Source organism: Hyla sarda, chromosome 9 (assembly GCF_029499605.1).
Source record: "Hyla sarda isolate aHylSar1 chromosome 9, aHylSar1.hap1, whole genome shotgun sequence".
Classification (NCBI taxonomy): Eukaryota; Metazoa; Chordata; class Amphibia; order Anura; family Hylidae; genus Hyla; species Hyla sarda.
In genome coordinates, this window is record NC_079197.1 from 71,167,877 (window position 1) to 71,183,794 (window position 15,918).

Below are 15,918 nucleotides of genomic sequence, written 5' to 3' on the forward strand. Positions count from 1 at the left end.
AAATTAGCCCTCATATCGACCCATACGCGGTGGGTCAATTTTAAACGTATAAATTTTCCTGCATGTAGTTATGATTTTTTCCAGAAGTACGACTAAATCAAACCTATATAAGTAGGGTATCATTTTAATCGAATGGACCTACAGAATAATGATGAGGTGTCACTTACTGCGTAGAAACAGAAGCCCCCCAAAAGTTACAAAATGGCGTTTTTCAATTTTGTCTTACAATGATTTTTTTTTCCGTTTCGCCGTAGATTTTTGGGTAAAATGACTGATGTCATTACAAAGTAGAATTGGTGGCGCAAAAAATAAGCCATCATATGGATATTTAGGTGCAAAATTGAAAGGGTTATGATTTTTTTTAAAGGTAAGGAGGAAAAAAGAAAGTGCAAAAATGGAAAACCCACTGGTCCTTAAGGGATTAAGGACCATGGCAAATTTTCAAAATCTGACATGCGTCCACTTATTTGGTAATAACTTTGGAACGCTTTTACTTATGAAAGATTCTGATATATTTATAAGTTTTGCATCAATTTTCCAGATTTTCAAGAAAAGTTCAAAATCTGATTTTTCAGGACCAGTTTAGTTCTGAAGTGGAACTGAGGGGCCTGTATGTTAGATACCTCCATAAATCACCCCATTTTATAAACTGCACCCCTTAAAGTAGTCAGAATTATATTAAAAGAAGTTTATTAACCCTTTAGGCGTTTCACAGAAATGAAAGCAAAGTGGAGGCGTATTTAGAAATATCCCATATGACGCTTTTATGCGCTACATGTCTCTCACACAGGCCTCAGACAAGAAGGTGTGCTGCATGAATTTTGGGGCGTCCGTTGACGCTTTCATTGGTACCATTCTGGGGTACATGTGAGACACTGATCGTATTTTATTTTTTATGAGGTGATATACATGAACAACCAAAATTTATTTTTATAAAAAAACAACTGCAGAATAGATTTTTTTCGTCATGCAGTATAAATCACATGTTAACTTTACTCTGCAGGTTGATACGGTTATGGCAATACAACATTTTTATACATAATTTAAAATTTTAGTACATAGCATGAAAACTTTTTTTTTTTAAATCACATTGTAAAAGAGTCGCCGTATTCTGTGAGCAATAACTTTTTTATTTTTTTTCACTGATGCAATTGCATGAGGACTCTTTGTGGGACCTGACTTTCTTTTGGGGGGGGGGGACTATTTTTGGGTTTTATATATAAATAATTTATTTTATTTTTTATTTTATTTTACTTTTTTTTTTTTTACCACCCCCCCCCCCCCACACACTTTTTTTTATTACATTTCTTTCACTTTTTACTTCATTTTTTAATTTTACTATTATACTAATTCAATGACATACACATCTGTACTCTGTTGAATTATGCCTATGTCTGACATAGGATAGATCAGTCACTACCTTAGGTAAAGACTGATCTGTTGCCATGACAACGGAAGCTATTGTCAGTCCTCTGGTTGCTATGGCAACCATCGGCGCTCTGCTTTCACTTTGCAGAGCGCCGATCGGTGACAGAGGGAGCTCCCTCCCTCTGTTACACTAATAGATGCTGCGGTCACAGTGACCACAGCGTCTACAGCGCAGCTCCGATCCCGAGTGCCCGTGGGTGGCCTACTCCGATGAGGCCCCCCTCACCACCGATCACTTCACTATGTGAAGCGACAGAGGAGCAGGGGAAAGAAGGAGACCCCCGCCAGATCCCTGCGATAGGTCCGTCTGTAATGACAGACCAATAGAAGCGATCTCCGGCCGGGGACCGCTGTGATTGGTCCCTGGCCGGCTTCAGGGAGGCCCAGCTTTGCAGCAAAGCCGAGCTCAATAAACTGTCACAGCGCCCGGCAGCGCTGTGACAGTTTACTCTCATCAGGTACATGTACATGGTGTTTTGGGAAGTCATCCCTAATCACCACGTACATGTACCCGATTTTGCGGGAAGGGGATAAAGAGAATGAGAACACCAAAACACCAAATTTAAAAACACCTGCTCCCTCATCTGGGCTATGCCGGGAACTCAGCTAGCATGGTAATACATTTACTCACCAAGTTCAACCTGAGCTTTAATACATCATGAAGAAGCTGAGGAGTTTTACAGTCATCTTGATACTGATCATCTCGCCAGTTGCTAACAATCTAAAAATATACATGCCATTATTAAAAAAAAAATCTAAACCTTTCAAATCTTTTCAAAAGTTAATTATAGATGTGTATTTATTTATTAATTTTTTATATATAAAGGATTATAGTGTTTCGGAGAATACCAGGATACCTACAAGCCCTGTTCCCTTTATATTACAGTTTTCTGCCAGCGGTACTGTCATATACTTGTATGTCCTGATTGAAAGCTTCAAGGTATGCCGCTATATACAAAGTCTCAATTGTTCTATACTGCAAGAAACTAAAATTTATGACAACATAAGGAATGCCAAATAGAAACTATTTTGGCCTTTGTTAGGTGAACAGAGCCCTATGGAGATGTTTGACATTTGTCAGCTTTCCCAGAATATGTAGGGCTTTTATGTGATGTTAACAGACCTATACTAGCACCAACTTGACAGTTCACTGCCAAACATTTCATGAAAGAGAAACTGAATGCCTGCCTCAGACTCTCAGATAAAATACATTGAAACACTATTATAAGCCCTCAGACTGACATAGAGGCAAGTCACTAAACAAAACTAGACATCCATGCAGTTTAGTGTATATTTGAAAACCGCACAAATTACTTTATTGTACATGTGCCTGTTTCTGAACCACTGGCCTATATAAAGTTATTTTCAACACTGATTTTTATTCAAAAACTAAAAAAATATATATAAAATTAAATATGACACTGCACACTGTAGAAGCAAAAATGGTCAAGCAACAAACTGTAGGAAAGACTGCTTTATCAGAATCACTTACTTGTTGCACCTGACTGTACAAAGAAGTCAACAGCCCCTCCCTCTGTTCATCTTGCCCCTTTAAACAGGTTAACACCAATGATAAAAATGGTTGCTGACTGAGTAGAGACATACTGCCAGGAAAGAATGAGGAAAAAATGTTACCATTATTTAAAACCCAAGGAAAACAGTTCTCCTTCTGAGAATCCACACCTCTGCTGAAACATGACAGGGTTACACTTCGGTGTAAAATCTACAGTGAAAACTAGACAAATTGAAATTCTCTTTCCAAATACATAAATATACCGTAAATGTTACAGAGAAAGGTCTCTGTTCAATGCCATTTCCAATTTATTACTTCATTTTCCAAATAAATGCATTATCATTTGTACTGACCTTTTCTGCTTTTGGCGGTCACGCTCCTTACGAGAAGATGATCCAAGATGTTGTCCTTTCTCCAGCTCCTCCCCAGCTGCTTTGAGAACATGACCTTGAACAGATGTTGGCAGCTTGGCAATCAGTGGAGCTACAAGCCAAACACCAGACCTCTCCAAAGCACTGATATAAGACGAAGTAGAAGAAAGGAGCCTGCAGTTAGTAAAACCGCTATGTGCAAGTCAAGGTTATAAATATTAACTATCTGCATTTACCTGAGCACAGGCTTAGATTTAGCATTGGGAGTTGCATTGCTACTTGGGATATTGTTAGGGGGTGCAGTGTTAGCCGGAGTTGAACAGACATTTTCTGCTGATTGTTGGAATACTTCAATCGTAGCTTTAGCAATATTTTCCAATAGTGAATTAATTTCCTATATTAAAAAATGAAATAAAAAAACATGTACATAAAATAAATATGTACAAGACACTACTAACTGTTGAAATGTTAGCGAAATTCTCCTAATCCAGGTAATTACATCACTTGTGTACAATATTTCTAAAAGGGAGGTTTATTTTTCCTTTTTGAAATTCTGCAAATACTAGACCCATATGTTAGTACTAGTCACCGACTCCTGCTGCAATAGATAGATGCAAAGATGCTGCAATAGATAGTTTTGGCGATTTGAAAAAGCACTGTTCCCTCAGATATCTAGATCTAAGAATATGCACCAAATTAAAGGGGTATTCCAAGAAAAAACTTTTTTTTATATGTATCAACTGGCTCCAGAAAGTTAAACAGATTTGTAAATTACTTCTATTAAAAAAAATCTTAATCCTTTCAGTACTTATGAGCTTCTGAAGTTAAGGTTGTTCTTTTCTGTCTAAGTGCTCTCTGATGACACCTGTCTCAGGAAACGCCCAGTTTAGAAGAGGTTTGCTATGGGGATTTGCTTAATTTGGCATTTCCCGAGACAGGTGTCATCAGAGAGCACTTAGACAGAAAAGAACAACCTTAACTTCAAAAGCTCATAAGTACTGAAAGGATTAAGATTTTTTAATAGAAGTAATTTACAAATCTGTTTAACTTTCTGGAGTCGGTTGAAATATAAAAAAAAGTTTTTTCCTGGATAACCCCTTTAACATTCTTAGCACAAAAATCCGAACACATAGGCCCACCCAACAGGGTGGAGCCATTTAAGTTGGGATATGATCAGCTTTTTAAGTATATAAATAGTCCATACAAAAATATGGGGGAAAAACTCAGGTAAAACCCCTCAAAAGACAAGGGACACTGTCTCACCCCCTGCCAGCTGTCTCACCCCCTGCCATAGACTTACATTGAGGGGCGGAGCGTGAGGTCACGATACTCCCTCCCCATGATCGGCAGTCATCAGACCCGGAGCGATGTTCGCTCCGGGGCCTGATGAGAGCGGGGTGCTGCGTACGAGATTGCAGGGGTCCCCAGCGGTGGGACCCCGCGCGATCAGGCAACTTATCTCCTATCCTTTAGATAGGGGATAAGTTGTCAGCACGGTAGTACCCCTTTAATACATATGCAGAAATAAAGATTTACATTCCCTCTTCTTCATTTACCCATGCATATTTATTTTAACTCCTTCGTTGAACTTTATAGACATGTCTTTTTTCAACCATACTTAATATGTAACTATGTGGTTATGTTATGGCACCTCTAATTGGCTGTTGTCTAGTGAAATTGTATTTGCCTTGGTGTAATATTTTCTTTTTCAGTAATAGCATGGTGATTTTATTTTTCTGTTAGTGGTATTATTTGGTAATTATCGCTATTACTCTCACAGACACCTCTGCAGTAAAAATACAATACCTGGGTGGAGGAGGTGTTTCAGTATATCTGTGCTACATTTTTCTCCCCACAACTGCTCAGATCTTTTTTGCTTTGACTACTTTAAAAGCATGGTTTAAATTATAAACATATGTCTTTATTCAACCGTACAAACTATAATTATGTTACATTAACCTGACGAAAGAGTTTTTAAAGCAAAATTCATCCTATAGATTTTATATCCTCACTTTCCTAACATGCACAAAACTTTACTACTTACATTATTAGATGTCTGTTTGATCATCAGCTGAAGCTCCAGTGCTGATTGACGCATTGTCCACTGATCTAGGCTCTGATGGGTGAAAATAATGATAATACATGTAGAAATAATGAAAAGTTGTACAGGTACATACACGGTTTTACAAGATAGAAGTACAGTGACACAAAGACTTGTCCCCAAACACAGTACATTCACTAGAGAATCAGCCAGTCTAATAAAAGATAAATCTTTAGCCACCAAACTGAAGTGTTGCATGGTAAATAATTGACTAACTGGTGTGCTGTCCATATCTCTTCTATTCAAAGTGGGCCCACTATGATTGTGATAGAATTTGCCAACCATGATGAAAGTATTTTTTCCTCAAGCCTCAATCTACATGGAAATTGAAATTTACACTACCCTTCAGGAGAATATGACAAACTAGAAAGAGTCCCTTTGTCTCTAAGGGTCCCATAGCAATTGTATGGTCTGCCTCCATGGTATACACCTCCTTGGTATGCTTAACATGAAACTATTTAAGTGAAACCGCTTATAGCTTAAAGGTCCTGGGAGCTCAATATATTTACAGCAATACAATTTGACATTGCCAACTAATATTCAGGCTCGAAGAATGAGAAAAATTGTAGATATGAAAAGTACAGGATCAGAAACAGGAATATTAAATGATCAAAAACAGGTGTCTGTCTAGATAACATCAGTCACAACAAGCCTCTTAAACCCTAAGGACCAAGTCTAGTTTGATGTTAAAAGCTTTTTTTTTTTTTTCACAAAACAAAGCTGGTAAAGTTTGTATATTCAGGCGTGTACCACATACATATACAATGCATTTGGAAAATCTTCAGACCCTTTCACTTTATGCACATTTTGTTATGTTAAAGGACCTGTGCTTAAAGGGGTACTCCAGTGGAAGACTTTTTTTTTTTTTTTTTTTTTAATCAACTGGTGCCAGAAAGTTAAAACAGATTTAGAAATTACTTCTATTAAAAAATCTTAATCCTTCCAGTATTCATCAACTGCTGTATGATCTATAGGAAGTTCTTTTCTTTTTGAATTCCCTTTCTGTCTGACCACAGTGCTCTCTGCTGACACCTCTGTCCATTTTAGCAACTGTCCAGAGCAGGATAGGTTTTCTATGGGGATTTGCTCCTACTCTGGACAGTTCCTACAATGGACAGAGGTGTGAGCAGAGAGCACTGTGGTCAGACAGAAAGGAAATTCAAAAAGAAAAGAACTTCCTGTAGATCATACAGCAGCTGATAAATACTGGAAGGATTAAGATTTTTTTAATAGAAATTATTTACATATCTTTTTAAATTTCTGGCACCAGTTGATTAAAAAAAAGTTTTCCAGAGGAGTACCCCTTTAAATAAATCATCAAGTACCCGCCATCAATCTGCACTCAAACCATAATGCCAACGTGATAACAGCCTGCCCAAAGTGTACTACTCCTCTAACAGATACGTGGCACGGGGTGTGGTCTTGCCCCAGGACGGTGGAATATTGGCGTATGGTCCTAGGTTACATCCGTGACACCTGGAACCTTACCCTTCCCTTTACACCATGCGCATTATTCTTTCACCAGTTCCGCCCCCCCGGAGGATGATTCCATGCCACCTCCAAAAGGTACCCCACTTAGTGCATGTGGTTCTGCTAGTAGCTTTGCGTTGCATTTCGCTTCCTGGTTGTCCTCTACCATCCCTACCCGTGATATGTTACTTTCACAACTCAAATTGTTCTGCCATGTTGACAGGCAAGACACGGAAAGACACAAAATGACTCGCACAACCAAATTTTTTGCAAAATGGGAAGTCTTTATGACGACAGCGTATACCACGGCTGAAATTGAGGACATAGTGAGACCTTTTAGATTTACTGAGTGGTATAGCAGAGGTGACTTGAGTGACTCTAGGGGCCCTTCGACTTTCTATGATCTGATGGCTGATTGAATTCTGACTCTCATTCTGTCACAAGTGCCTTTGGTTATTCCTTCTTCTGTTTTATCTGACGGTATACCTCATGTAACCCATTTAGTCCTGGAAAATGTACTGTTTTCTCAGCCCTGATGTTTTGGGCTAAATGTTTGTTATACTGCTCTTTTGTTGTTTTACTTGGAAAAATTAATAAAATGTGTTTTAAAAAATAAATAAAAAATAAACCATAATGAGGACGTGAAAAATTTGTGGGGTCTCCAATTTCTCTTGACCATCTTTGAAATGTTACTACAACCCCGATTGGAGTCACCTGCAGTAAATTCAGCTGATTAGACTCAATTTAAGACCAGGCCAGTTTCTTTTTCACACATTCACCCTGCAGTCAAACTAATGTGTTATCTTGATACTTTAGGTCGGCACAATAGTTTGCATCATGTTTTACTAATTTAAAAAAATTCTAAACTTTTTAGAAAAAAAAACATTTTTGAACATGCCATTTTCTGACCACTACTACTTTTTATTAATTTTTTATTTTGTTTACTGGGCTCTATGAGGGCTCGTTTATGCGCCGTAAATTGTAGTTTCTATCGGTACTATTGTGGTATTGACTGGACTTTTTGATTGCTATAAATTTTTTCTGGGGTATGATGTGATTTAGAAAAAACGCAATTTTGGGCTTCGGTATTTTATTACAGGAAAAATAATGAACATTTTCATAGTTCTGACCATTACGCACGCGGAGGTACCAAATGTGTTTATTTGTATTAGGTTTACAATTTTTTTTATATGGGTTTTTGGGAAAAGTGAGGTGATTTAAACTTATGATATAGAAGGGGTTAATGTATGTGAGTTATCCTTTTTTTTTCCTTTTTATTTCAACAACAATTATACATTCCTTATAAAATCATATACATTTCCATTTTTCTTTGTCTTATCAATATTTCAGAAGAATTTTCCTTTTTACCCTTCCCCCCCCCCTTATACATTTCTCCAATCCGATTCCAGTGCCCTGTCCGACCCTCGCCATCTGAATATTCCTTTTGCCTTATCTAATACTAACTCTCCTCCTCTTCCCCACCCCCCTTCCCCTTAATAAACCTTCCTGTAACTTATTTTTTTGGGAGAGAAAAAAAAAAATAATAATATATTATTCCCACATTATACCTTTATCTAAGACTCTCCACCAAACAATCTCTCTCTCTCTGTCATACCTTCAATCCACCTATCCCAAATTACGTGGAACTTAGCCAAGCACCCAACCTTAGCTGCCAAACAGAACTCAAAATTCATCATCTTGCTTACTGTAGCCTTAAGTTAGTCAATATTTGGAGCTTCTTTAGACATCCATTTTCTTGCCCCCAATAGTCTTGTTGCAAATTGAACTTTCCCTCTTAAAATCTTGTCCGTCTTTCATCCTTCCGTTCTTACTCCCCCTAATAACCAAGATATCAATTTATCTCCTTCCTTCAACTCTAGCCTTCCTTCTGTCATCCTTACCACCTCCATCCAGAATTCTGTAAAGGGTAGCTCCCACCATCCTATTTTTTTTTTTTGCTAGCCCGTTCCCCCCCCCCGCATCCCCCGCTACAGGACTAGCCAGTTCCCTCCTCCCCCACCTCCGCCCCGCCTACCCCGTTTCCTCATTACACTTGCAGTTACTGCAGAGTCCGGCAGCGGGCGTGCAGGGACAGCGGCGGCAACGAGGCGGCGGCGATGTGCGGGAGGAATGGCCTCCCAGCCAATGGCCGCGGAGCCAATGCGTTCGCTCCCGCCTGTCTGATTGACAGGCAGGGAGCGAGTGCAGCCTAACTGAAAAAGGACTGATTGCCACTCCAAAATCAGTCCTTTTTCAGTGGCCGGTTTATAAATGTAAATTAAACCTTTTTAATGAAAAAAAAAATTATAAAAGTATATTAGAGATATGTTGTAGTACTTAAGTACTACAACATATCAAAAAATAAAGCTGGTGACAGTGCCCATTTAAGCACGGGACACTCATAATACATATGGAAGAACCCCATTCCTTCATTCTCACATCTTGGGCATTTGTATTTTTTACATTTGTCTATTTTTCCCAGGAATTGCGGCGTGTAAAAAACTATGTGTTATAAAAAAAATTGTGTAACTCTATGTGAGCTATTTTTAATAATATTCAGGTTCTCTTCCCAAATCCCCCTCCATTCCCTTTCTGTTACTTGTCCTATATCCTTCTCCCATTCCTTTATACTAAAGTGCTTTTCTCCCTTATTTTTAATATCCATCTTTTTCTTTTATCCATGCCTTCTCTTAACACCTTCATTATTGGGCAGTCATTAATTCTCAATCCTTCTTTCTGATCTATCTGCAGATTTCCAAACAATCTTCTCACATTGTCTGCTGTAGTTCTTTCACTCATGAATCCACATTGATCTTTTGAAATTAATAGGGGCATTACCTTCGCCAATCTCACTGCTAGAACCTTTGCCAATATCTTCGTATCGATATTCAGCAGCGAGATTGGTCTATACGCGTCCGGCTCTTTTCCAGGTTTAAGAATTAACGTTATTACTGCTTCCTTCATTGAGGGGGGCAGTGTTCCTCTCTTTAAAATGTCTTTAAATAGTTTCACTAACCTAGGAACTAAAATACTCGCATAATTTTTATACATATCGAATGGTATCCCATCCGGGCCTGGAGCATTTGATCTGGGTGCCTCTTTTACCACCTTCCATACTTGGAATTCTTTCCTGTTCTTTCACTATCCGACCCTTTTTATCCTTAATGGCTGCTATTAACGTTTTTCCTTTTCCTTCTTCTATAAACCTGGCCAACCACCTTCCTGGCTTCCCTCCTTCTAAATCTCTCTTTTCTGCCTGGAACAGTTTTTTCTTTGCTCCCGTTGTTAATATTTCTTTATACCTCCCTACTACCTTCTCCCATTCTTTTCTATCTTTTTCCAGCCCTGTTGCTACAAAGCGTTGTTCTGCTTCCTCTACTTTACCATCTCTTCTTCCTCTTTCTCCGATCTTTTCTTCATCCTTACTATTCTCTCCTTACAAATACCTCGCAATACCGCCTTGAAAGCATCCCAAATCATCTGTTGTCTATCCCAACAACTAGCCTCAGCTACCACCTGCAGTCATTTTCAAACACTGAAATAAATGTCTATCATTAATCGAGTATTACACTTCGGGCAGGATCAAGCAAACATCAAAATACATCAGTTTTTAGAGTTAATCATTTAGAATTCCCAGCCATAGGGGGAAGCTATCCATCAAAATCCCACGAAGGGGTAGCAAGTTCTAATGACATGGTTACTTGCAGTTTTTATATCAGTATTAGACCTATAACTGAGCAATTAGAAGTTAGTCACTGAGTATAGAAGTTAGTAAAACATTAACATGTGACAATTCCAGAGATCCAACCTGGAGCAGCAAAATAAATTATTAGGGGTTATTCAGAGAGTCCTAAATAGCACAGCAGCACAATCATTCCAAAAGTGAGCCAGATTTCCTGACCAGACCTAAAACCGTAGTTTACTACGGTTTTAGGTCCGATCCAAAACCGCATACGGGTCAAAACTGAGCCGACCGGAGTCACCGTTTAATGATCCGACCGGAGTCAAAGTAAATGGAGTAACAGGCTGATCTGGCCGGGGTACAGGAGCGCCCAGTTTGCCCCTCCCCCCGCCGGATCCGGCACCCATATGTACAAAACGTGGTGTGAATGCACCCTAAGTTATTAGTTGTTAGTAGGGAAGTCGCAAACACCACAGCAGAACAACCATTCCAGGAATGTGAGCCCGCGTTACAAGTCAGATTGTTATCTATAAGACAGACCCCATATACCGCTGCTAGATATAGGTTCAGCAAGCTGCCAAGTATCCATTAACAGTGGTATAGGCCCCTCTCAGAAATCTAATTACCCCCTAAACCCAAGGCCCCCTTACTGCTAAAAACAAATCCAGGAGTTTTCCTATTGTTAGTTCTTTGTTCCAAGTTATACACAGTCTGGAGCTCTGGCCCTCTCACCACCACCGCTCCTTACTCTCCACTCTGTCTCTCCACTCTCGCTCTCCAGAGCCGGCAACCTACGTGGGTCTCCACCTTCTCTCACTCCTCAGAGTACAGCCGACGTCTCTCTGCTCCTTCACCAGTCTGGTCCCACAACTCCTGAGGGCTCTCAACAGCAGCAGTCCCTCCACGGCGACCTCCTCACTTACAGCCTTTTCTTCACACCAGCGGCAAGCGGCACTGGCTATCGCCACTCAGGTACGGCGCTCTTGGGATCCCAACAGCTTACTTGCAGCGCTCAACAGCAGCAGCACACAGGCCCTCAATCACAAGTGCAGGGGATCAGCTCATCCGCTGGCTAACTGCACCGGGTGCTCAGAGTGGAGTACCCCTTGAAATAAATCATCAAGTACCCACCAATCTGCATTCAATAAACCATAATGAGGACGTGAAAACAATTTGTGGGGCCTCCAATTTCTCTTGACCATCTTTGAGATGTTACTACAATCCCGATTGGAGTCACCTGTAGTAAATTCAGTTGATTAGACTCCATTTAACCCCAGTCAATTTAAGACCAGGGCAGTTTCTTTTTCACGCATTTACCCTGCAGTCAAAATAATGTGTTATCTTGATACTTTAGGACGGCACAACAGTTTGCATCATGTTTTAGTAATTTAAAAAAATTCAACACTTTTTAGAATTATTATTATTTTTTTTTAAATTGCCATTTTCTGACACTATTACTTTTGTACATTTTTTGTTTTGTTTACTGGGCTCTATGAGGGCTCGTTTATGCACCATGAGGTGTAGTTTCTATTGGTACTATTGTGTTATTAACTGGACTTTTTGATTGCTATTCATTTTTTCTGGGCTATGATGTGATTTAAAAAAAATGCAATTATGGGGGTTTGGAATTTTATTACAGGAAAAATAATGTACATTTTCATAGTTCGGACCATTACGCACGCGGATATGAAAGAAAGAATTTCCAGCGCAGGATACAATGCAACAGGTTCTTTATTCCGAATCACATGGAATGCACAGAAAACACCAACGTGTTTCAGGTCAAGCTGGACCCAAGTTCTGTGGACCGATGAGGTTAAAATTGAACTTTTTGGCCGGAATGAGCAAAGGTACGTTTGGGGAAGGGGAACAGAATTTAGTAAAAAGAACCTCTGTCCAACTGTTAAGCATGGGGGTGGATCAATCATGCTTTGGGGTTGTATTGCAGCCAGTAGCACAGGGAACGTCTCACGAGTAGAAGGAAAAATGGATTCAATAAAATTTCAGCAAATTTTGGATGCTAACTTGATGCCATCTGTGATAAGCTGAAGTTTAAGAGAGGATGGCTTCTACAAATGGATAGTTATCCTAAACATACCTCGAAATCCACGGGGGATTACATCAAGAGGCATAAACTGAAGGTTTTGCCATGGCCTTCACAATCTCCTGACCTCAAAATAATTGAAAATCTATGGCCTTAAAAGAGCAGTGCGTGACAGACAGCCGAGAAATCTCAAAGAACTGGAAGACTTTTGTAAGGAAGAATGGGCAAACATACCTCAAACAAGAATTAAAGACTCTTGGCTGGCTACAAAAAGAGTTTACAAGCTGTGATGCTTGCCAAAGGGGGCAGTACAAGATATTAACTCTGCAGGGTGCCCAAACTTTAGCAGGCACCATTTTTTTGTTTTCTGTTATTTTGAAAGTGTAAATGATGGAAATAAAATCTAACTTTTGTTGACATATTATAAGAATGTCTAATCTGTAATTTGATGCCTTTTGGAGATTTTTCCATATTTCCTTGGCTTCTTTATGCACATTAATACAAATTTTTACCTGGGGTGCCCAAACTTTTGATCCCCACTGTGTGTGTGTATATGTATATGTATGTATGTGTGTGTGTGTATATATATATATATATATATATATATATATATATATATATATATATATATATATATATAGATATATATATAGATATAGATATAGATATAGATAGATAGATCGACAGATAGACAGAGAGATAGACAGACGTTTGAAGCCAAAATGATACTGTTTTTTTACTCTAAAAACAGTGGACTCAATATGGATTTGAGCTTCTTACCTCATTATCAAAATTTTTTATAACATGTACTGGATTCTCTTTTGCATGTCACTTTGTCCTGCTTATTTACCAGTCTCTTCCCCGGTCCCCCTCCCTTCCCCTTTTTTTTCTCATCCTTATCTATTTAGTCAATGTTCCTACAGCAGGACAATTTATGGCCCATCTTAGTGTGAATTCTCCACATCTATTGTCTTAACACCGGAATCCTGAAAGCTTGTCTCTACAAAATTCTGTTAGTCCAATAAAAAAGGTATTACAAGATACTGCAAATTTTTTGATTTACAGCATGGTAGTGATCACCTGAGTATGCCTGATGAAGCAGTCTTACTGTGAAACGCATTGCATCATGGGTGAATAAACGTATCCCTTTTCTTTTTGCTGTGTGTCCAGCTCCCTCTTACTACTGTCGTAGGTTTGGAGGAAGTATCTATATTGTGCTTGGTTTCATTAGACGTGGAGCGGCTGCAGGCTTCTCTATCATATGCTTTTTCCATGGTTACACTTGGTGGAGTGTAACTATATGGGATAAGCGCCACCTTACTTGTTATTACACCTCGGAGCGCTGTCTCTATTTTGTTTTAAAATTATAGCCTGGCAGGTATATACTAAAATCCCCTTATGGTGGATAACCCCTTTAAGTTTTTACCGAGTAAAGGGTCTAAATACTTGTGTCAAAGCAATATTTAAGTTTTTTCCTTTTAAATAAAATTGCAAATATTTATAACATTCTGTTTTCACTTTGTCCTCATGGTGAATTAAAGGGGCTGTCCAGCGAAAACTAACCTATAGGGGATAGTTAGCTGATAGCAGGTGGGTCCGAAGCACTACGATTTCCAAAATGGGACACCACCTCTCAGTGAGGAGCGTGTGGAAAATAAAACGCACTCCATTCATTTGTATGGGAACACCGAAAGAGACACGCAAACAGCATTCGGGCATCTCCACCGCTCCTATAGAAATTAATGGAGTGTGTGGCGTCTACCGCACATGCTCCTCACTGAGAGTCAGGGGTCTCATTCTAAAGATTGCAGGGGGTCCTCAGCAGTCAGACCGCCTGCAATCAGGTGCTTTTGCTGGAAAAACCCTTTAAGTGCAGAATGATTGGGGAGACCACAAATTTTCTAAATAAAAAAAAAAGAAAAGCCACACAAATTTAAAAATCACTGCAGAATTGTCTGAGCCATTAAAATGTAACATTCGTGATCCTGTATGGTAAATAGCGTAAAACAACGGGGAAAAAAAATGCCAGAACTGTGTTTTTATTTTTGTCACATCACATTCCTGAAGAAAAATACAACAAAAAGTCCCATCTACCCGAAAATGGTAAACATAAAAAGTAAAGATCATAGCACAAGGGGAAAAAAAATGTTTGTAATTTTTTTTTTTTTAAGTAGTAACCAAGGTCAGCAGGTTATCAAAACAAATCAAGCACAGGGAGATTAGGAAGTAAATATATATCTCAAATAGGAATTTTTGCAGAAAGGTTTCATTTACCATAATATTTGACTATACCTGTAAGATATGTTTGATGCGTTGTCTTTGAGGATTGTCTCCTTGCTCTGCATCACTTAGTCTGTGTGGATAACAAATCAACTGCATCAGACGTTGTGCCTGGGCACTGCTAAGAACCGGGTCCTGAAGATCAATAGAGTCTTCACATAGGGAGCGAACACATCTCTCCCCTACCCATTCCTGAAACATGGAGAAAGCAATGACAAAACCTCAAGAGATATGTTAAAGGGGTATTCCAGGATTTTTTTAATTTTTTTTATTTGACAATGCTACAGGGACTGTAAAGTTAGTATAGTTCATAATATAGTGTCTGTACCTGTGTGACGGTGGTCTAGCAATTCTTATGTATTTCTGTCCCAATATTTATTTTTAACAGCATACATACAAAATTACTCCTGTCTCGGGATTTCCCAGGTTGCAGTGCGTTGAGACCTAACATCCCTAGTCAGGTGTGCAAAGGGAGCCAGTCTTGCTTCAATGGGTGGAGCTACAGAGAGATCATTTTGCAACAGCTTTGGGCACCCTGATTAGAAAACACTGATCTTTTAAGCTTATTTGTGCAGCAATTTGTGGGGTGGCTGATGTGTGAGAGGGAGGAATGTAACTTCACACTTGGGAAATGTAGCATGGAAGTATGGGAAACTCCAACAGCAAATACCCAGATAGCCTGGCAGGTATGTACTAAAATCACTTTATGGTGGATAACCCCATTAATTCCTTCAGGACGAAGGGCGAACCAGTACGCTCCTCGCCCGGTCCCAGTGTTTAAAACGGGGTCACACCGGGTCGGTCCCGGCTGCTAACAAAAGCCGGGACCCTGGGCTAATAGCGTGCGGCACCAATTGTTGAGCCGCGTGCTATTAACCCTTTAGACGCGGCAATCAAAGTTGATCGCCGCATCTAAAAATGGAAGTAAACTCTTCCCGGCAGCTCAGTAGGGCCGATAGGGACATAGCAATAAAATCATGATGTCCCGATCAGCTAATACGCGAGCAGAGACCCCCTTATCTCAATCGAGCC

The 15,918-nt window shown here is 39.4% G+C and overlaps 1 protein-coding gene across 4 annotated transcripts in view; it reads right to left on the reverse strand.

Moving 5' to 3' along the window:
• Positions 1-15,918, reverse strand: part of MED12 (mediator complex subunit 12) — a 160,778-nt gene that overhangs the window by 25,768 nt on the left and 119,092 nt on the right. For all 4 annotated transcript variants that reach the window (XM_056537578.1, XM_056537576.1, XM_056537577.1 and 1 more), the window contains exons 27-32: positions 14,899-15,078; positions 5,357-5,428; positions 3,549-3,706; positions 3,295-3,456; positions 2,921-3,032; positions 2,060-2,149 (exon numbers count right to left, since the gene is read on the reverse strand). In XM_056537578.1, coding sequence (XP_056393553.1) covers positions 2,060-2,149; positions 2,921-3,032; positions 3,295-3,456; positions 3,549-3,706; positions 5,357-5,428; positions 14,899-15,078 — 774 coding nt within the window. The remainder of the gene's footprint in view (positions 1-2,059; positions 2,150-2,920; positions 3,033-3,294; positions 3,457-3,548; positions 3,707-5,356; positions 5,429-14,898; positions 15,079-15,918) is intronic.